Source organism: Trachurus japonicus, chromosome 16 (genome assembly GCF_045865225.1).
Source record: "Trachurus japonicus isolate A0001 chromosome 16, Traja_1.0".
NCBI classification, from domain to species: Eukaryota; Metazoa; Chordata; class Actinopteri; order Carangiformes; family Carangidae; genus Trachurus; species Trachurus japonicus.
Window position 1 is genome coordinate 14,240,841 of NC_140922.1, and position 22,976 is coordinate 14,263,816.

At 40.5% G+C, this 22,976-nt stretch overlaps 1 protein-coding gene across 6 annotated transcripts in view; it reads right to left on the reverse strand.

Annotated features, from left to right (window-relative positions):
- Positions 1 to 22,976, reverse strand: part of ptprub (protein tyrosine phosphatase receptor type Ub) — a 155,503-nt gene that overhangs the window by 96,429 nt on the left and 36,098 nt on the right. For all 6 annotated transcript variants that reach the window (XM_085801775.1, XM_085801772.1, XM_085801774.1 and 3 more), the window contains exon 2: positions 10,135 to 10,266. In XM_085801775.1, coding sequence (XP_085657901.1) covers positions 10,135 to 10,266 — 132 coding nt within the window. The remainder of the gene's footprint in view (positions 1 to 10,134; positions 10,267 to 22,976) is intronic.

A 22,976-nucleotide genomic window follows, 5' to 3' on the forward strand; every position in this document is an offset into this window, starting at 1 on the left:
GGTGTCCCATCTTCATCCAAGCCCTTCACACAGTAATAACTCATTTGAAAGGCAATAAGCTTTTCATATGTGTTAATGGAGAATAATAAAGTTTGGTGAAGCTTGAGGAGCTAATTATCGACAGTCTGGTAAAAAGCACAGATACGGACAGCATACTAAACAGATTGAGAGAGAGAGCAGGCATTTTGCCACTTGTTGTTTCCAGATACCAGTGTTTAAATAATACCTAAAATATCACCTTCCTGTGTTTCAGTTAGTCTCACTCCTAAAATCAATTCTCACATATTTCTTGCTCCTCTAATCGTTAGGTATAAGAGGAAACATTACCGATGGCAGGAAAATGAAAAAGGAGAAGCCAGATGAGGTGAGACTATTTATATCCAGGCTGCCCGAGCTGATCCAAGTAAAAGACAGGCAACAAATGCAGGGAGAGCGCTGGACTCCTGAGACCTGATATAATATATTACTTATTGTGTATAATTCAAATAGCCATCCATCTCCAGTTAGTCATTCTGCTTGCATCAGGCCTTTCACATTCATTATCATATCAGTTAACACAATTTAATGCAAATGGCTCCACCCAGAAGCAGTGCCTACATATCAATTACTGCCAGAGTGTTGTGCACGACAAGAGTTATTATAGTAACACTGGTGAATTAATTGCACCTGAGAGGAAGTGTGTGAATGAGAATGGCTGGGAAGGATGAGAGATGAAGAGGGAACATGAGGAGGAAGAATAAAACGCTTTGTCGCGACTCCTTTATTCTTTGAAGGACCCTCTTGTCACATCGTGAGCCTCCAACCAGATGCAGACTCAAGAGGATCCTACATCTGAAATCAATGTTATTCCAACAAATGGAAATGAAATAACCTACACTCGGAACCCCTCCTGGCAACTGGATTGCCACCCACTACGTCCATGGACAAAACACGCTGAAATCATTAAGTCTCACAGCGGAGGATCAATGGCTGCATACAAATTCTGCTCATGTCATTTGCAGCGGTGTGTATCTTCACCATTATCCGGCACTATTCACCCCGATTATGGTGAGGATACTTCAGGCATGTGCAGCAGTTTTCCGAAAATGATGCATCCATCACCTTCACAGCCAAAGTGGCAACTGATATTAATATGGAACAGTTACTTTTTAGTGGATTTAAAAGTGAAATTATATGTTTTAAAAACAAAAGCCTTATAAATATTGGTGTAGGTCAAACATAATTGATGCTTTATGGTTATGAATTTTAAAATCTGAGTATGCGTGGTTAAAAAGATGACTGTGGCACAGGAGCAAACGTTTAGCAAATCCTTCTAGGCACAGCCAGTTTTCCCAGTGGGACCTTGAAAGTACGAACTTGAATCCCAGAGGGACACGGGGCACTACATTTATAAACATGCAGCGGTGGCTTCAGACTCCCACAGGACATCACTGCAGCATTTTACTCCCCCCATAGAGAGGCAGTCAACCTCACAATGTAAATAAAGCATACGCTGGAGAATAAAGCCATTCAAAAAGCACATCAGCAAAGTTGCTAATAACAAGTGCAACATTCTGATCGTGTAGCAAAATGAGTTTAGTGTTGTTCCTGTCTAGAATTTTGATATGCCAGGATGACTGCAGTTTTCAACTTTACTTTTTTCATTAAAGAGCTGCTGCACTTTGACATAGGTTACATTAACATGAGCAGTGCTCTGAGCTGAATTTTCTGTGGGTCATCCCAATCTGCTGATAAAGCTTCTGCTGTATGTGTAGCCACTCTGTTGCCATTTTTGCAGCTGATTTGCTCTGCTCCTATTCCTCTTACCCTTTTCTTTGTGTTTTCCTCTGCTGCACCAAAAGGGTGTTTCCACTCTGGTGATGCCAGGCCAGGTGTGTGCACAAAACAAGTCACGACGCATCATTACTGACACCTTGCCCAATCATTTAAATAAAGCCCACATTGTTAATCAGGAAGAAGGCTCCCCTGAATGAGTGGTGATTAGAGACATTGATTAATATAAATATAATATGCAGCTTTATTCTTTCGATTAGCATATAAACCTTTTGATTTTTTTATTGCCAAGGAATAAGCTCCTTCACAGCTCCATGAAAATGCTGCCATATAACCAGCTGACTACATCCAGCCTTGGCATTGTTGGGGCTGATATACAGTAGGTGGTTAATTATGAACCATTGGTGCACAAGTGCACAAAGACCTGGCAGCTGTCTATTCTGCTTTGTGTACAGTAAGACCCAACTTATTCATTGAGACATTTACTAAGTCTACTTTCACAACATTTTATTTCACTGCAGTACCCTGTGGTTAACCTTTAATTACTGAGCATCATGCATAAGGTATGTTTTGTGTCCTCCTGTGTCTTGAGTGCTGCAGGAACTGCAACACATTATAATGATAATACAGCAACAATAAATTCCCAGTAACAACCAAAATCAGCCCAATACTCGATTACACTGCTATGCCCTTTATTTCAAATTATTCCCTTTGAGCAAAACCAGCAGTAATATCGATTTCGTGGCCACAGAGTTACTCCAGTGTTATTCTCCTACCACAGACTGAATTGCATCAACACAGAGAGGAAAGTACCAGATGTTCAAGGACTGTTGAAGTTTTGGAGAAGAATGTTTTTGGTTTAAAGTTTTTCCATGTTTTTTTGCCTCTCTTTTGCTTTAAGTGAAAATGAGCTTTTAATTAATGATGTTATCAAAGTGGCAAATCTGCATACATCTTTTCTGACATCTTACTGTACCTGCCTGTGTTCAAGCAGCCCCAAAAGATCTGAGACGTTTCTCACTCTATTAAACCTGACACAGCCCAGAATCGTCTGGATTCAGAACTTTTACTTTTTCAGCACATTTTGCTCTCCCCTTTGCTAATTCATGTGTATTGAGAAAGCTAAATGTGTGTCTTTATACAAAGAGAATTTTAAGTAAAACTTCTGTTCTGGTTTCAAACAGCGTGCCAAGGCCTTCAAGTCTGTGATCTGTGAACATTCAGAGAGAGCTGGAGCAAAGTGTGGGCACAGAGGAGTGGAGGAGTGCACAGAGGCTGGGACGTATCCAAATGCACATACTAAAACTATCCACATCAGGCACACATACAAAGCTTATTCAAAGCGCCAGATCACCAAAGAGAGAATGTGTGATTAGCAGAAAAAAAGGAGGATATCAGAAGAAGAAAGAAAACTTCAAATATTTAAAGAACATGTTCAAAGCCAGCGGGCAGGGGAGGAATTGTCTCTTCAGTTAATTCAAGTGTTCACATTTCACAAAGAATACTCAACTCTGTTCATCTTTTGCTTACTAAGAACACAGGGCCTCAGCTGGATCAAGTGATGTAAAATCCTGGACAGTTTTGCAAGCATCCATGTGACCTAAACTCTGAGCTACTGTATGAGCGTTCACTGCAAAATCAATACAAGCTCTACATACACTAGAAGCTTTTAAAAATACTTATTTATTTAATAGTCTGTTGGGGCGACAGATCAGGAGTGAACTTGCCTTATAGTGACTGGATCTCCTGTTACATCTAAATGGAGCCTGTGTCTTTATTGTGCATCTTTATGCATGTATGTGTTGTGAACATTGTATCAGACAACTTGTTCCTGTTTAAGTTGATCAACATGCTTATAGCCACTCGTTCAGCAAGGCTCAGTGCCACATCTGCTTGCATTATGCATTGAGCATCTTCGCATTTAGCTCAAAGCAACACTTTGTGTGAGTACAGCCGCAGAGAGCCACTACCCTTCAGATGCACTGGCTTCATTCCATTATATCCAAAGGGTTCATCAAGGTTGAATTGTTCATATGAAATAAAATGTTCTATTTATTTTTGGGGATGCAAAGTTTTTCCGAAACAGAAAACAAGAGAAAAGAGAAAAGCTACACTAATATGCTAAAGCTATAACCCGCCAGCTCACCCTGGTTCACTATTGATTCCACATCACATTGTGCTGAAACAGGTTAAAGGGACATTGTGTAACTTCTCTTGTTGTCTATTGACAAAAATCGATTATTTCGTTCAAAAGTTTCATTAATTAGTAATTACCCCCGTCAACAAACTGTTGTGTTCTGGTAAGCTTTGAATTTGACATTTATATATACATAGAGCAGGTACAGTAAGCGCAGTGCAGGCTGCCATGTTGTGCTGCCATCTTTTACGTTTAGTGACGTGTGTACCGTTTTGCCTCGTGCCGACGGACGCTTGTTCATCATGTTACGTGCAGTGGCTGTTGTGAGTTGGTTGCAATAAACAACGGCACTGCTAGATGGGAGTAATTCCTACACAATGTCCCTTTAAAGAGCAAAATAAACAACATGGGAGCTACATTAAATCTCTAGACACCAAATGCTTGCAAAGGACCAATTACCTATGAGCCAAATCCAAAATTTCTGATTTATACCACAAAGATGCTCTGGCCTCAATGCAGGTGTCACCCACATGGTTTTTCCTGAGCTAAACCATTATGCTTCAAGTGACCTGCCACTTCATCTCACCTGAGTTAAGTCTGTTTGGCTCCTGAGCCGCAATTATATTGTTAAAGCAGCAACCTAACATAAAAAGCCCTCTACCTGTCCCTCTAAAGCAGCACTTAATTAGACACAAACTAGAGCCAAAAGGGAGCTACATTACCATACCTACCTATCAACTGAGTGTCTGAGTGTGTGTGTGTTTGTGTTTGTGTTTGTGTTTGTGTTTGTGTTTGTGTGTGTGTGTGTGTGTGTGTGTGTGTGTGTGTTTGTGTTTGTGTTTGTGTTTGTGTCTGAAAACAGAGAACAAAAGAATTAGTTGCAGTATATTCCTGCAAAATTCCACATTTTGGCACAATGATTCCTCTTTACCTAGTGGAATACGGGCCACTTCCCTGAATAAATGCAATTCATTTGTTATACTTGAAAAGCTTTTGAGGAGTAACGGTCAGTCTTGATCCTTTAAAAGGGCACTGAGATTGTATGGAGTATGGAGTAGTCTACATTGGTGATCAATAAATATGAGTTTCTTTGCCTTGAGGTAATGAGTCGTAAGCCATTATCCCTGTGAGCCAGTGGTGTCCAGTCCTCGGCCACGGAAAACTCTGCAGGTTTTCTATTCCCATCAAATATTACAGCTGCTGACTTCACTAATTAGTTCCTCCCTCTCTGACTGAAGGTTTGTTAATTAGTGAAATCAGATGGTGGAACGTTTGGCTGGAACAAAACCCTTCAGACTCTTCAACAGCGCATGGCCAGACACAACTCTCTTCAAGGGAACAATTGTCCTCTGTAGCCCAAGCTAAATGATAAATATAGCTCTCTAGCAAGACGATGTTTCTCAGAAATAAACAACAGGCCACTTTATCTGATCTCTAATTCCATTCATCATCTCGCATTTTTAGCCTTGAAGCCAAGCTTGCCCGTAACGCTTATCCACCGCTTACACCATTGCTTGACTTTTTATGAAGATTTGCTCAAACATAACTTCAAGTCCCATATATCTGCTCATATTTTCAGGTCCTCTGTCTTTTTTTTTTTAACCCCCAAAATTAAGAGAAAAATACTCTCACAAATCAACGAGTGTGAAAAGGTGAAGGCAGCTCAAGCTGTCTGAAAACTAGGTACATCAGTGAAACAGAAAGGTAGGGTTGAATAATTACTGTAATCACTTTAATATAGAAACTGGCCTTTGCAATTTCAAAATCAAGTGCAAGACAATTTGAATTCTCACTTATTATCTACCAGGGCCTTAAACCACAGCAGGAAGTCAAAATTTTAAGGAAGTAGCTGTTGATTTCATTGCTTATAATGTCAGCGAGTTGTGGCGTGTGAATATTGTTAATAATGTGTTCTGTCTGTTCATTTTGGTCGACCTAGGCGTTAGCTAGCAGCTATCTCTATGGGTGTAAAGAACAAAAGAACAGACAGCTGTCGAAAAGACCTACAAAATTCTCTTTGTTACTTTAAACTTTTCATTTGATTATATTATTTTAGACACAAATTAAAACCCCTAAACTGATACCTTCAGGTTTCAGGGTAAAGCTGCTTTTAATGTCAGTGTCGCTAACGTTAACATTAGCTTAGTAGATGCAGAACAGAACTGTCAACCTGCATCATATTAAACTCAATTTTATGAGGCTAAATTTGGATAGAAACATTCATCTCTTTTGTTGACATGATTTCTTAGTTCATGAGACAGCTTTGGTACTCAAACATGTTGTTTTGGGACATTTGCTGAACATCTGCAGGATATTGCTTGAATCCACACAATCAACCAAAACTGCAATATTGGTCAATACAAATACCAACCGGATCTTTTTCCAATAATATGCAGTGGTCCGACAATGAAAATATGACCTATAGACAGACTGAATTATGATACATTGTTTGACTAACTAACTGAGTGCAATTATGTTAGAAAACAGACTCTAAATAAACTAGAGAAGGATTTCCTTCAGTCACACTGCAAAATTATGAGCTACACAGTGCGTTATCTCTCCAGAAAGTTTGTGAGTTACAACAGAAAAACTCATTCAATTCTGAATTTCAGAATAAATGGAAACCTTTTAAATGAGATGATGTGGACTGTATATATGGTAAATGCCATTTGCCAGAAGGTAAAGGTGGAAGAGGGCAGTGTAATAGAGTATTAAACCAGTAAGGATGGCTGGTCAGCACAGATAACAACAGCTCTCCTATACAGCAGATGCATCTGTCTCCTCGCTCTGCTTCATCCTTTCACCGACGCAGATGAATCTCAGGTCACCGTCAATGACATGCGCACACACACACACACACACACACACACACACACACACACACACACACACTAATGTGCAGCTCTATGGTGTGCGGCTGACGCCAGACAGGGGTGAGAGGTGATAGATCGTTAAGGCCACAAGATATGACATCGTCCTCCATAGCTGACTGGTAGAGGATGCTGGAGATACAGATGGAGGATTGTCTCTGTGTTTTATTGTATGAATTAGCTCTGTTAAGGTCATTACATTGAGCCTGCTGCCACAGTATGTGCCGATTGACCAGGCTCTGACCTCATGACAATGCTTAAAACCATGCTTCATGTAACTCTTAGCCTTTCTTAGACCTGAGGTCCCATCCAAAGGAGTCCATTCAGACTGTCCCAAGGGTATTTATGTAGGGATCTATTGTGCTGGTAGCTAATAAACCAGACCGTCAATTTTTGCAGTGTGACATACAGATACATGGATGGAGCTAGATCTTGTCTGCTGCAGGACCTATTTTTAAAAGTTACCTTCACTGTATGTGTGCCACCGGACACCACAGCAGACATTAACAAAAGAAGACAGCGAGAGAGAATTGCCAAATTAGCATGCAACACATATAAGAAAATAGAAGCAGTTGCATATTTCAACTCTATTCTAGTCGTATCAGAGAATTTCTGTATGACTCAGCTGGAAACTAAAGCCCCAATTTCTGAACATCCATGAGACCCTGTTTGAATGGTTGCTGAGGTGGAAAACTGAGTGAGGATTTTGTTCTCAGTGACACTTGAACAAGAACAAACACCTCTAGCAGAACAGAAGGTGGAACTGCATGGGAACTTTCTGTCTCAAATATCCAATTTAAACGACAAACCCGTCCTCAGATAGATTATCAGGGCGTGATATTCAGGGGGGTTTGGAATGATATGAGCCAATTTATTTTTTTAGCGCAGCCACTTAGCCAAACTTCAGTTTCTGTGTTTCCCAGCCCACCGCTGCAAAATCATTAGCGCTGCTGCAATGTCATGAATTTGAAATTACAAAACACAGCAGAGAGCTTTTAATTTGAAACTGGTGACAGGTTGTAACACCCAACTGAGGTGACATGAAAAAAGAGAAGAGAGAAAAATTATATGGAGGAGATGAATTCTACTTTCACTGTAAATATCTGGGCATCCGGCCTCCCACATGGTTTACCTGTCAGCGATATCAATAAAAAACACCTAAAACATTGAAACATTGCCTTTACTTGTTTCTTAACCATGTTTAATGTATTATCCCCTTAAACTGAGCTCGATACACTATACAGGCCTTTGCAGCAGACTCATAACTTTTGAAACTAATGAATCTGCCTCTCAGAAAACAAGGGACACTTGACATGCAGAGCCATTCTTCTTCGCAAGGTCATCATCCTGCAAGCCCAACGTGTTCATTAAAACAGCAAGAGGACTGAAGATGATCAATAGCAAACCAGACGTCTCCAATCTAATTCAAAATAAAGGAGAATGTGATAAAAATGGGCCATTCTTATTAAGATCTCAACGCATTTTATCATTCTTTTTTTCAAAGACGATTTTCTCTTTCATGGGAACGGTAGTCTCTAATTTCTCCTGGGAGCCACAAGCTGCTGCTATCTCAGCTGTGTTTACTAATCTTCCCTCGACACCAATTTCTCAGCCCCACAAAGTTAATACTGGTCCAATGTAAATAGCCTTATCTTATAAACTCTTGTTATCCCCCCACCATGGCTGCCCAATGTGATACATGGTTAGAAGTCAACACAGGGGGATTAAGTCAGGGAGAAGGAGAGAGGGGGAAAAAAGAAAAACATTTCTTGTACCAGCATCTGCAGTAAGGTTATCCACCTTAAATAACAGTAAAAAATGTCATGGTGTACTCAAGAAAGGAACACTCCTGTCACTATACAATGACACCAATCACACAAAGAACATGAGTAACACGGTGTGGGCCTGAAGGATGGGTGGATAATAAATTAAACTGAATTCTCTGTCTCCTGGTTCTCAGAACGGATCGATTGTGAGCTGATGCTCAGAGCCTCTCATGCCGTCTCGTCATGAGCACATTACAGTACCTGCCTCACTCTACCTGAACTAGTCTGTTTCACTGTAAGCCCTGGATCGCTGTAAATGCCATGGCACTAAGTTTTAATTAAACCGAAAGGGAAAAGTTTTAATTATCTCATCGCCTGCCATGAATTGGCTGGTGGCTACATGCAGACTCTCACTTGAATGCTGATGACACGGAGGTGAATTAAGTGATGTATAGGATTAAATATCAGATTTACAAAATTTTGAATTCTGTTTAGATAGATGCCCGAAGACAAGTAGGAGTTTTAGGTGGTATGAATAAGTTTTTAAAAATAACAGCACTTGCTCCTGCAGCAAAGTTATGAACATTTTTTGAAAGAGTCAAACTGTTCAAAAAGGAGTATTCCCCGTGGCTTATAATCATTTCTTTTAAACTGATCTACAGTATCTGACTATGTCCTATCTTGTCATTTTTACATCTGTTCCTCTCAGCTTATCCGTCTTTATATCCACCACTGAACTGTCTCTTCTGCTATCAAATGCTGTCAGTTCTTTCTTTGAAGCTTTTGAAACTGCCACAGCTATTGAACATGCAAGCTCTCACTCTCTCCCTCTCATGTACAATGAACAATTAAATGCATGTTTTTGTCATGCACTGGTTGAATTGTCACAACAATATCACAGATTGATTGATAGATTGATTGATTGGGTAAAGGGAGGTCAGCGCCTAGAGCATATTGCAAGTTTCCACTGTAGAAGTAGCAGAGCAGAGAGCCCACTGCTGCCACTGATATTTCTGCTGAGAAGCCGAAACAGCACTCCTCTCTTTGTCAGATCCCTGTAGGTATTTGTTAATGCAGAGATGGAGGAGCGCCTTATAAACTATGCATGCCATCTCCCTCTGGCAACCACAAGTAGAGGGGATGATGGCAGGAAAATGCTGGTTTCCATTAGTCCTGTGAGGCTGGTTAACATAAAATTATCCTTGGGGTTAGTGGGAAGCAGACAAAACTGGGGTGAGTGGTTCATTAAAGCTAATGCATAATGGACGCTGGACATCTATGAGGGCTGATTTACACAGTCACACTTTTTTGATATGTCGATTTCACTGATACAATTTCTTGCCTCAGGCTTCAGGATAATTTACAAAGAAACGGAAGCACACATGTAATGCTGATATGGCCAAAAAAATAGGGCACATAATTCTTGCTTGATGTGTTTTAGTGTAGGATTTGCAGCAAGCCAGACTCCTGGTCTGCTCTATGTAATCAAAAATCTGCATGCCGACGGACGTTTCACAACACAAAATGGCTGCAGTCTGAAAGGCAATCAAGTACAAGCCATGGCACCGTAGGAGAGAGGACCACTCACCCCGCAGGAGGTCAGAGCTGGCATACGGTGAACTGTACGTCCGAAACAACAGCCAGTCAAAGTCATCCTCCTCCCCCTGGGTGAAGTCACACAGATTGGGGTCTGAATCCTCTTCGAACGTGCAGCCAGCAGCTGGAAATAGAAAGGAAAACATTAAAACACTGGCCATCACTAAAGGACACAACATGTATGGTAATAGTGAGCAATTTTAAGAAAATAGATGTAAAATTTAAATTTAAAATGTCCTCTAAGCACCAGTCCAAAACTCAGAGACTTCCTTTCCACAGGCTGGAACCAGAGCTGACATAAAACATAAATCAGTTATCTTTCTCTTTCTTTAATATACCAAAGCCCGTTGTGCTGATTTCTGTATATTACAAGTTCATGCAGCTTTACTTTTCCTTCTGACTCTCTTCCTATCGTGGAAAATGTGAGAAAACACAACAACAACCTCTTCTTCCTGACATTTAATATGCACTTTAACCCCAAACCAATCCTAGCAGTCAGCCGCAATGAAATGAACAGTGCAGCCAAAGTAACCGCCTCTCAACCCTTTAAGGCCAAAGCACTGACCTGTGTTTGCTATTGATGTGAACATGCCTACACAAGTCAGCTTTGCACCGCTGCTCTTATGAACTGCACAAGGGTTATTGTAATGACCTTAGTGTTATGGGTAAATATCATAACCCAAGAGCAGAAATTGGTGGTAACTTACAGTATGGTCCTCTGAGACAAGTATTTCACTCTTCACTCACAAGATGCTTTAACGTGAATGTTAAGCATGAATTCTTGCACTAAAATTTCACAAACTGTCTGCATCAACCATTACCTTGAACCTTGTGTATATAAAACACATTAGAAGAATATTAACAAATTGAATTACACACATATGCAGCTTTTATTAGTGTCAGATTTGACTGGTTGAATGCAGGCTGAACACCATTTCATTATCTTGTGTCGCACACAGGGGCATGTGCGTTGGAAAAAAAAGAAAAAGAACACAAAATCACATGTGTTCACACGTGCATGAATTCTCTAAAACCAACAAAAAACAAATCAAACAACAAATAATTACCTCAGACTAGCACAAAGGCAGTAATTGCCCCTGTATCTGAGGAGAATTACCCCTCCTATAAAACATCCACAAACAAGACTACATATTCCAAAGCCCATTCACAAAGGCACATACAAATAGTAATAACATTTGGAGAGAGCGGGCACCCTGGGGAATCTAGTGATTATCATAATACCTCACAACCTGCTATTCCATGTGCCAAAAAGCTAATTTTTTCAAATTATATTTAATAGCTATGGCTTTAATGGCCCTTGGGTCCTGAATAATGTGCTTCAGTCATTGCTCTCTGCATCTGTTGCCATATTTCACATTAGTCCATCGACGTGAGAATTACACTGTAACAGTGGGCAGTTTGAACAACCGACTCATAAGACTAGATCCTGTGTCAGTCATAATTGGAGCGGGACAGCACGAGACACGACATGCTAATGACGGAAATAACCGTGAGCAGATCCTGAAGGTGACCCCTGTGGTCTATAGCTTTATTGCCATTCGTTCTGTGTGCTAATCTCCCATTAAACCAATGGTCTCAATGTGACAGGCTGCAGACAAAAATGCAGGCAGCTTTACTATAGTGAGGAATCGTAATTTTCATTTTTACTACCAATGTATCAGATATCCACAGCTTGCAATTATTAAAGGTTATTGCAATTATTCTGTTACAGGCCAAATGAAATGGAGGACAAATGAATGATTCTTTTATGTGGTTGACCTAGTGTTCGAAATGTTTTTATATTCATGCCAATGCAGTATCTCAGTTTTGGTACCCTACCAAAACAATCATTTCTTTCAGAAAAGACCTCAATTTCAGAAACATGAGAAACATATATTTTTTGAAAAATAACTTTCATCGACGAAGATACTCATACATTCATTTTTCTTGGGTGCAGGTGCTTTGGCAAGTATCACTGTGCCTTGAAGAGAAGAATATACCACGCACTGCTCTTGCTGTCAGAATATGAAAATACTGCTGATGAAGGTCTGAAGAGACTGAAATGTTAGGGTGATCAATAAATCATTATACTAAGCAGGAACAGTGTGTGGGTTATTCTATTGTCTTAAAACAAGAACGTAGCTGAATTTTCTGAAAATAAAATAGTGTACCAAGTTTCCAAACTAAAGGTTTAAGGTGCTGACTGTCAACCTCAACATTCCCAGTTTACATCTGACTGGGCATCTGTACTGGGAGTCATTTCCTTTCTCTTTCTCCTTTTATTTCCTGTCATCCATCCTTTGCCCTTTGTCAACCATATCTATATCTATATATACAGTATATATGGCCAATATCTTAGCTTGGCATGTAAGTATGTGAATTTTAGCTAATTAACCAAGTGAGAAAGAGAAACAAAGTGAAGGTGAGGAAATGAAATCAGCTTTACAAACACTGATTAACAACAATTCTACATATTGTGCAGCCACACCACCAGCATGTAATAACAACTAACTCAGACAAGTAACCCAAGTTTCCATGCCAACTTTCAGTATTGTTTCCTTTTCTGGATATTACAAGGACACTTCAGTCTGCACCAGCAAAGTTCAAGAGAAGTCTATTCTTTAATATCAAAGAAAAGTTGTTCCTGCTGTTTGGATTAAAAGGTTACAGTTGGTCCAAAGTGTTGAACTTGCTTCAGATGGTGCATTCACTGCGCCACAAACATACTCAGAGTGGCCTTGCCCACGGCTAACCTATTACATCACTCTTGCACCTAACAGTGATTATACGGTATAAGATCAGAGTACATCTAACATCGTGGAAACTCAGTCCATTGGGTGATAGTCGCAGCCAAACAGCAGGGGAGGCAGAGTGGGCTTCTCCCTCTAGGTTTGATTTATTGCCCCGTGCTGGGCTGTTACTGCACAGATCTGCTGCTGAGGGCAGGGGTTAATTGTCCCGCACTGGGGTCTATTTCTAATAGAACAGCCGGAGATATGGGACCTGACACATCCAAAGGCTGGCACTATATTATTCCCTGCTGCTTCGGTAAATGAAGCTTACAGACTCCTCCCTGTATAAAAGTCTCATCATGCAGAAGAAGGGAGCCAGGATCTGACGCTGCCCGGGAATGTCATCTCCTCAGAACGCACCAGGAGACGTCCAGCTCATCTATCATGACAAACACACTCCCCCCTCAGCTCCTCTTGGAGTGTGGGGGTGTCAGTGGCTATTTTTTACCTGAATAATTACAGCATAATTTAGCGCATTGGCCAGTGCAAAGTCAAGACACTGCCAGGATTTTGTGGCTCGGGTTAAGGCACGTTTCACAATTTGCTCTGTTGTTCGTGCTGCTGTCAGCTGAGATGAATCAACCCCCAATTAAAATATAACTTTCAATGCTCATTTGATAACAAGTTTCATTTTTACTGGATATATAGTAATTACTGCAGATGATGAAACAGGACAAATTAATACAACCCAGCCTGTATCATTAAAATACTTGTCAGACTGCTAAGGTTTTCTGTTTTAATCACAACTGTGTGCTGATCTTCAGCACCAGTGTAAAAGTGGGTCTGAAGAAAGAGCATGTAGTGTCACTTCTCTGGAGCAAAATGGTAGCACAGATTCATCTTTTTTCTCTCTCCACAGACAAGCCTGGGAGCTCACGTTTCAAGGTTGCAATACCAACAGAAAACATGTTCAAATGGCTCTGTAGTGCCAAATCCACCGGCTGCTGCCATGTCCTGCATGCAGTGCAGCACTCGGCCGTTAGGAGGAATACACGAGCAAACAAAGTGGAGATGGTGACGATGATGATGAAGAGTGCGGTGTCACTTTGTTTAGCGTTAATCTCAGTATTTACTATGAGTCTAAACTTGATCTCGAGAGCGCCAACTCTCTCACCCTGAGAATAAATAAATACTTAACCTCTCTGACCAAAGTAACTTCAGATTTACACAGTGGCAGTGATCAGCCATGCCCTGTCAGAGGGTGGATGCAGTAGCTCCTCTTTGATTTCATAAGGACATTAAAAAAAATGTGGCAACTTGTTTACCAGACACTCCAATTTGCTGCCACATTCGTGGGGGTACGTAAAAACGTTGCTTTGCTTTATGTGCTCAGTTAGTCAACACTATGATTCTCTCTCTGCTCATATCTGCTGTTGGCGTCACATGTAGCACTTCACATTAGGTTTGGTATCTCCTCGTCTGTTTACTTGTTTAATCCCCTGCCTTGCTATCTAATTAGAGTGTCAGTTATGCACAGTGAATAGTGTCACAGTCTCTGTTTATCCCCTTTATTTGCATATGCTTTAAGCATAAGGAAGCTGGCCTAAGCTCCTTTAAGGTGGTAGTGCGGCAACAACTTTTCACTTGAATAAATCAAACACGACAAAACAGGGAGAAGTTGACATCAAAGAAGCAGCTGAGCCCCACAATTAATGTGTTTTTGCTTTAACATGAAGCCAAGACCACCTAAATGAAGAGTGGACAGCCATCAAAGTGCAATCCTCAAATGCAAATGTTTTTATTATCTAATATTGTAAATCAAGAAATGACCCATCCTTCAATACAGTAAACAATCCTTTGATCCCAAACACTGCACTTAACAGCACAGATCGGTACTTGTACATATTGTAAATTGTACTTGTTGGAGTATCTAATTGTCATATTAGCTTGTGTTATGTGTGTGTGTGAGAGCGCTGATGTGTATGTGAGAGCGCTGATGTACATTAGCTCAAGTGATGTAATTTGGAGGAGGAACAGTATGGACACTCTGGGAATTACAGCAGCTTAATGGGGCAATGAAACCACATAACGAAAGAAGAGACAGATGCAGAATATGACAGTAAACTAACCCTATAAACTGGTAAATATGTAAACACGGATGGTCCCATAATCTCCAGTGAAGAAAGTATATACATGACTATAGTAACCTGTCCTTCGTGGTACTGTAGGTATGTTTGAATACAGCAATAGCGTGTGGTGATGTTACTGAGTCATATTTTGTGTTTTATTTCTGTTTTCTGTCAACTCCACTCCGATCAGCTGATCAGTAAGCACCTGCTCTAGCTGCTGGGCTTGCTCTTTACCCACCCTGCTGCTGCTGCTGCTGCTGCTGCACCTTAGTGGTGTTGGGTATATGGTTTTTCATCATTTATTTGAATAAACTTTAATACAGTTAACTTCTACAGTACATGGCAACAGAGTTGAGTAAGTGTTTCTGAAAACGTCAAGCTTACAAATGCAGCTTGGATGAAAACGACTGCAGCTACCTTTTGTCTTCATTTCCTTGAAATTCCTCAAATCTCTGGCTACCAGTGGGTGTTCAGCATTGAATATGAGGAGTCCACATCAAGTCTCAGAGGGTAAAAAAAATCTGACAAAGTACAAGAGCTTGAGTGATGAACACACACAGCTGGGTACTCGCGTGGCCTTGAAAATAAAAGGAAAAAAATCCTCCAGTTCTTATCATCTGAGACCGATCAAAACCGACTGAAAACGGAGCCAATTTCAAGATACAAACCAAAAGACTTAAAACCTAGCCTCTAATTTATAACAAAAACAGTTATGGCTGATGTGCGGGCTCTGAGAAACCATTCACAACCTTTGCTTTAATGTCAACTCCAAGCCTTTGCCCTTAATTATCTGGCAGTCAGGATGGGTAATGAACAGCAGAACCTGTGAGGTAACCTGGGAAACGCAGTGCGATGATAAGGCTCGGCTGCTTGTCATATCATCGGCAACAAATGGGAACCGAACCCTGTTGGGAAGGCAGCCCGTACCTGAGAGCTCTTTCACACCATGCAGAAAAGCCTCATCTGAGTCTGGGGGTGACTGAGTGTCTGGCTGGTGGGGATCCAGGTGGGAATAGGTGAGTAATACCGGAGGCAGTTAGGAGGAGGAGAGTGCTTGATTTGCATTGCAGCGAGTGTGGCCCGATGCATCAGCAGGAGACAGGTATATTTATTCTCTACAGAGGCTCTCCTCCCCAGCACTCCCCTGGCTGCCTCTGAAAGCCATCCATCCCCACAGCTGAATACGCAATGAAATCATCTCTCTGCCTCCCCGGGCATTAATAACTCAACCCCGGTGCCTGGATGGGCCCGGTCACACACAGAGGGCCAGGAAAGAGATTGAGAGAAGAAAGGATTGGAGATGGTGAACAGGTACAGCAGAAGTGCAGAGCTTCAGGGTAGACTACACTGAAATATGCTGAAGAAAATAAGGGAGTGTATGAAAATTATTGGGGTGGAGATGGGGGTCTGAACTTTCCCTGCATTATTAATATCGTCTTTGGTCTCTCCTTTTACTCGGACAAATGCAACACCCTCCCTTTAAGGTCCTAAATGGCAAACTAGATTCAAAGTAATATAGAGGTTTAGTTTTTCCACTAGTGGAAAATCGACCAGCCTCCAATGCTGTACACTCCAATTAAACTTAATGGAAAAATAATTTTTCAAACGGCACCAAAATCAAACAATGTCAGTGTAATTACCAGACTCTGTAATTAGGGACAACATGACAACCAGCCACTCTTTCCTTTTACACCTAGAGCTGTCATGTCACTTGATATGACATTTAACACATGTAACTACACCGTTCACATGTAAAGTAAACTGAATGTAACAGCTGCCGCAGGCCAATGAAAAATAATGCTGTGTGTAAAAACAGATTAATTCTATCAGCCTGTGGTTGTGAGGTAGATAATAACATTTTTATAAGGATACTATGCAAATATGCACACTCATACATATATATATATATGTCATGTATTCTTTTCACATTTTTAATAAAATAAAATCTTTACTGTGAGATGATTAAAAAAATCTGAACCCTTTCCCTTTTCCGACCTCCCTTTGCTCCCCAGATAATAATTTTCATACCATCCCGTCAGTTCGGTGAAGGGAAGCTACACAGTTCAAGAACATTTTCTCTTTTCATCTTCTGAGGGTGAACAATGACAAAAGGGCTTCCTACGGTTGTGTTCACGCTGAATCCTCAGACACCAGTCAGCTCCAATTCATCTTGAAATTAATTTTGCCTTTACTTTAAAAAAGTGGTACAGTATTTCATTCTCTATGGTGGGTTGACGATAGAAGTATTTCAGTTGTCAGACCAATAAGAGTCAAAAATATATATATATATTTTTTTTCAGAGCTATTCTGAGGGTAACATGGTGGAAAAAAACAAGGTCACCAAGACAAAAGCAATCTGAGCTTGTTGTCTCCTGTTTCTCTTTCTCTGAGAAAAAAGAAAAACAACAATTATTCCAGTTCCCAGTTCCTGTGGGTTTAGGGTAGAGGGTAGGAGGAATCTCAATTCACACTGCTGATAAGGAGTTAGTTTTAATTATAGTTTTTTTCTTCTTCTTCTTCCTTCAAGATGTTGGTCTATTTTGAGCTGGCGTCTCGGGCTGAAATGCTTTCCCGTGCATCTTCACTTTGCATTTCTCTTCACCTCCACAGAAAATGAAATAACATGTGGAGCATGTGAAAGGGCCCGTACAACAAATCAATGTAATTAGCAGGAAACAAATCTCTCGTCTAGTGAGTAACTCTTCAACAACATCTGTTTCATTTTAGGCTCCAGCTTGATGAATGCGCCTTTAGATTTGAGAGACATAGATGTGGAGAGACTTTGTTAAGGAATTAATTTGCAAATGTACGTTTAAAACAAGGGAACAATAACCACAGTATGTCTGGACGACATAGCGAAGACAGTCTTTGACATAGTGATGAAGTATAAGACACATGTCTCTTTTAAACAATAAGAGCCTGAGACACAAGAACAACAGAGGGCCTCTTATTAAATATTTTGAACATGAGATTTAAAACGTCGCTTTGGCTAAAATTACATTCTGCACAGGGTTGAATAGTCACTGATTATTTGGTAATAACTGACAACTATTCAGCCAACTGATGAAATGTTAAAGTCAATGCCAAACATTCACTGGTCTTAGCCTCCAAAACATGATAACTTACTGCCTTGGGGTCATTAATTGATCAGTCACTTGATAGAAATGTATTCAGCTGCCTCTTCATTAATCATAGTCTCCACACGTTCTAAAACATTGAGCTCATTTTAGAGTAGGTAGCTTGAATGCAATTTTCTTTTTATCTTCTGCATTGCTGGTTAGATTATACTGAAAGAATTTGCTTTGCGAAACTCTGATTGTCATTTTTCATTATTTCTGATGATTTATACAAGAAAATATAATTAATGATGAAATATTTTCATATTTCCTCTCTTGAATACAACACAAGTTATGTAAGGAGCTGTGGGAGGCTGTGACTGCTGTTTTTCTGACATTTTCTAGACATTTTGCAAAACATTTAAAGGTTCAGTGTGTAATAATTGGCAAGGTTTATTGGCAAAATCAGAATATATTATTGGCGTATAATCAATACACATACATATACATTTGTTTGGTTTTCATAGCCTTATAATTCTTCTTTTATAGCAAGGGTCTTGCTTTAGAGAGTGTCGCCATCTTGCGCCGCCATGTTTGTACGGCAGCCCGAACGGAAAATCCAGCCAACCAGAGAGCACGTTTCACGAGTTTAGTGTGAATAAATAAACCAACGAAGAAGAATGCGGAAGGAAAGAAGAAGGAGTAGGAAACAGCAACAATAGAAACAATAGATATCACAGGTTTACCCCCATATTACACACTGGACCTTTAAACATTAGTGAACTCCTCTTCTCATAGTTAATGCATACTGTATGATAGAGACTATGAGGTCACCTCAATTCAATAACTGTTACCTCCAACGTTGTTAAAGCAGATATCAGTGGAATGTTTTTGTTAATATAAGTCCTAAATAGTCCTATTTTCCGTCAGCAATCACTTACATGAAGTATTTCAGCCTAAACACGAGTCTCTCCGTCACTCTGCTCTGCTGTAACCCGAGGAGAAAATTTTCCTTGTGGGATACAAGTGTTATCCAATGAGGGGAGAGAACGGCATGAAGGGCTGTGTGTGCAGCCAAGGGATGCGCGTGAATGTGGTGACGTAGCACGAGGACCAATTGATGCCTGACAAGGGCGGGGGCTGCTAACTCATGGTGCGTTCAAGGAAACTCGTACTTTGTGTTTTTCCTTTCTGTGAAGTCATACCAGTTCAATCTGGTACGAGTTCACGGGTCGGAAGTTACGAGTGGCCGTTATAGGGAACTTTCACAGACAACAGGACGGTAAAAACACGAGCTACGGGTTACCTGGAACGCTACCAAGTCGTAGTTGTGACTTGAAGCTGTAACTTACGGTTTCAAAAGCCTGCCTTGAACACAGCATTAGTCGAAACGGCCGTGCCACTGATATCTGCTTTAAATTAATCTACAAACTTGGCTCCTATTTTTTCTTCCTCTTTCATCTCTTGAGAGATCTTGAAAATGGACTGTTTTCACATGAACAGCACCTGATGCCAACATTATCTCCCAACCTGACTGTTGATGCAGCTGCAGCATATACAGTATAAGCAGTACTTGAGTCCATGCCATGAATGCCATACAATGTACATGTTTATGATGTGTGTGTGTAGTAGGTCTCCCACATTAGCAATGTGAATACTGGCATTGTGATTGGCAAAATGGTCCAGAATACTCCATCTGCACTGAAATGAGACTTGTAGCACCAATAATAAAGAAGATACATATCAGACTATGGTACAACTCACTACTGACTGAATAATTGATGTCTTCATTTTAGATACTAACACATGATCAAAATGATTCAGAATCTATTTTCTTCTATAATCGTATTTTATCGGTTTTCTTTTCTTTTTTTCCAAGTATATTTTTGGGGTATTTTTTCCCTTTATTTGATAGTATAGTTGAGAGTGACAGGAAAGGGGAGGCAGAGAGAGGGGTAATGACATGCCATAAAAAGCCGCCTGATGCGGGATTCGAACCCGGGCCGACTGCAGTGAGGACTTTGGCCTCTGCATGTGGGGCGCCTGCTCAACCCACTGCTCCACACGGCGCCCCTATTTTATTGGTTTTCCACTTTGTGATGAAATAAAACAAGAGGACTGACAGATCTGCTGCATAATAATATTATGTATCCACGCCTGCCATTGATGCACACACACACCCATGCACACAACACACAACACAGCACACAACACACCCAAGCGTACACACACACATGCCCAGAGGCAAGTTCCAATGGACTTCTTGTATTTATGCAAAAATACACAGTCATGCACTCTTAGAAAAAAAATTGACAGGAGAGAGACATTCACAGAGGCAGATGGGGGAGAAAAGTCAATCAATAAAAGACATTAATAACAAAAATTAATATTCATAATCCCTCTTAGCACTATGTCATATGCTTAAGAGGTGATTATGATGTGTCAAACATAACAGACATTTAATTGTGAACACCTTCCTCACAAGTGCCAGGTCCTCAGGACAAGGGGTTACAGTGGAAACATGCACATTTGAAAAGGTAAACTACGCCAATTTGACAATCTGTTAACACTTCCTGTATGTTGCCGTAACAACTGAGCAGCTAAAGTAAATATTTGACTCACTAAGCGAGACTGTTTGAAAACCGCTTCCTGGTTCACAAATGGGTCAGTCTTTATGTGATTTGTTCTTGTGCTACGAGATCACCGACGCACAAGCAAAGAGATTAGTTAAAGGTTAGTTTATAGGTCACGAGGAAGATGTCTGAATTTTAATGTCTCCAATTATTTCTCATAAACAGGCATTTCCCACGCAAACATAAACTACAGGCTCTTATTTCACACCCCAACTGACCTCAGCCACTTGCATGCAACCCCAGACAAGCTGAGCAAACTCCATTTGACTGTGCATCCTAATCAAACTGCCTCTAGCGGCCTGGCTCTCTGGGAAAGGGAAAAATAAATAAATAAATAAATAAATAAAAAATGGTGTCTATCAAGTCGGCTAAACCACATACCCTGTAGCAGCTTCACCGCTCTGCTGCCTGTCAATTCCACTAACACAAAGGCAGCCAATTGCTGTCTCCACAACCTGCAGCCTTTCAATTCCACTAACCCATATATAGGATCACATGAGGGGAGGGGTGGGGGTGGGAGAGGAGCATTTCACTGAGTATTTCAGTTCACTGTGGCTTTTTTACTTATTTATTTTATTTTTTCTCTTTCACAATCCATTGTTGATGTGATGTGTGCGCTCTTTCTTCCTCCTCTAATTCCTATTTGGCATCAATGGTGAGGAGACAAAGAGCAGGTAATTTTGCTCCTTTTTAAAGAAATGAATTCTGCTAAGGTTGTTACAAGTGCCCTGTTTTGTAAAAGCCTAATCTTCTCGCTGCCATGGGATCCTTTCCCAACGACAGTGAAATCAAACAGAGTCATGCCATTTAAAATCTAACTTCAAGTAAACATAAAACGCTGCAGACTTTGTTAACGTGGCACAAATCTGCGCTTTCCACGACAAAACTTATCTTCCATCTTAATACAGTCGCTGCCTTTAAGTTTCAGATCTGTGTTTAGCTGCAAAGACCGTAACATAAAGGCAAATATAAATCTTAAAGCCCCAGAGAACTACGGGAGGAATATCATGTCATTAAAAGACATTTAAAAGGTTAAAACCCAGTGTTTGAAAGCTTGAAAAGGTTTTGCATGACTGAAGTTTTGATGGGAAAATAAATGTTATCTACAGTATCTGTTATTTGCATTTTTCTTTGTCCTGACTGCAGCACTCTCTTCCCAGAGGGTTCAAATTTGTTACTGCTCTCCTCGTGTGTTTAATTGTTTGTCATGTTTGAGACCTTGTAAATGGTGATTTGCAAAGGTTCAGAGACAGAATCCTGAGTTCCAAACATCTTTATTTTGAAACTTTTGCAGATGTACATTTGACCTTGTTCTGCAGACAGTTTTTCAGAGCTGAGTGTACTCTTTAACTTTCCAGTCTTGCAAAACCTTTTTTCATTAGATGCCAGGCTTTTAGACACAATTTTCAGTGTCAGAATACAACATAATATTCCTCACATCCAGAACTTAGTTTCACTGTACTTATCTGTGGGATTAAATATTCAGCAGCAACAATAAAGATTTAAGGTAAAAACAAACAAAAAAAACATGCATTTTGGGGGGTTCAAATGCAAATGGTTTGACCTACAACAAAATCTGCAATGTTACCTTTTTAAATGAGCCACGCCCACTTCAAACCAGTGAGAAAAGTTAGAACAACAATAGATTTCTCATGTGAAATAAACAAAACAATTTAAACTTTTGGAGAACTGACTGAACTGACAAATCACATTGAACTTGGTATTCAGGTGCAGAATCTGTGAAACGTATAAAAGGACCCACTTCAACCCACAGTTCAGTTAGTCTAATGCAAACCGACGGAGCAACAGCCCGTGTAGATCTACCAAATTACTGAAAGAAAGAAATCAACAAGACAGCAAATGTCACAAACGTCAAATCAAGAGCTGATTGTTGAGTCAAAAAAAAAACATGCAGGGAATTAATTAGACTGCACGCTAATCTTGTCTAGTCGGGCTGAATAGTGTTTAAGTAAGTCCGGCGACTCTGTGGCTCAGCAGATGAGGTGCCGCCTCCCACTTAGGCCTGACATTTTAGAGGATTATCACTGAGGAAAGGTAGTGCCACCTGTGCTGCTGGTGCACAGAGGGGGAGCCAAGAAGTCCTTTAAATCTGCTTTAAATAGAATCTGTCCAGTCTTCGTGCAGGGACAGGGTCGTGATCACTGAGCTATAAGCAACGTAGCAGCACAGGGAGATGGCACTGAAACCATCCCAGAGTTTTGGGCTCTTTCAGGTGAAAGTCTCAGTAGTTTCAAAAGATTTATAAACAAGGAAGAATCTTCAC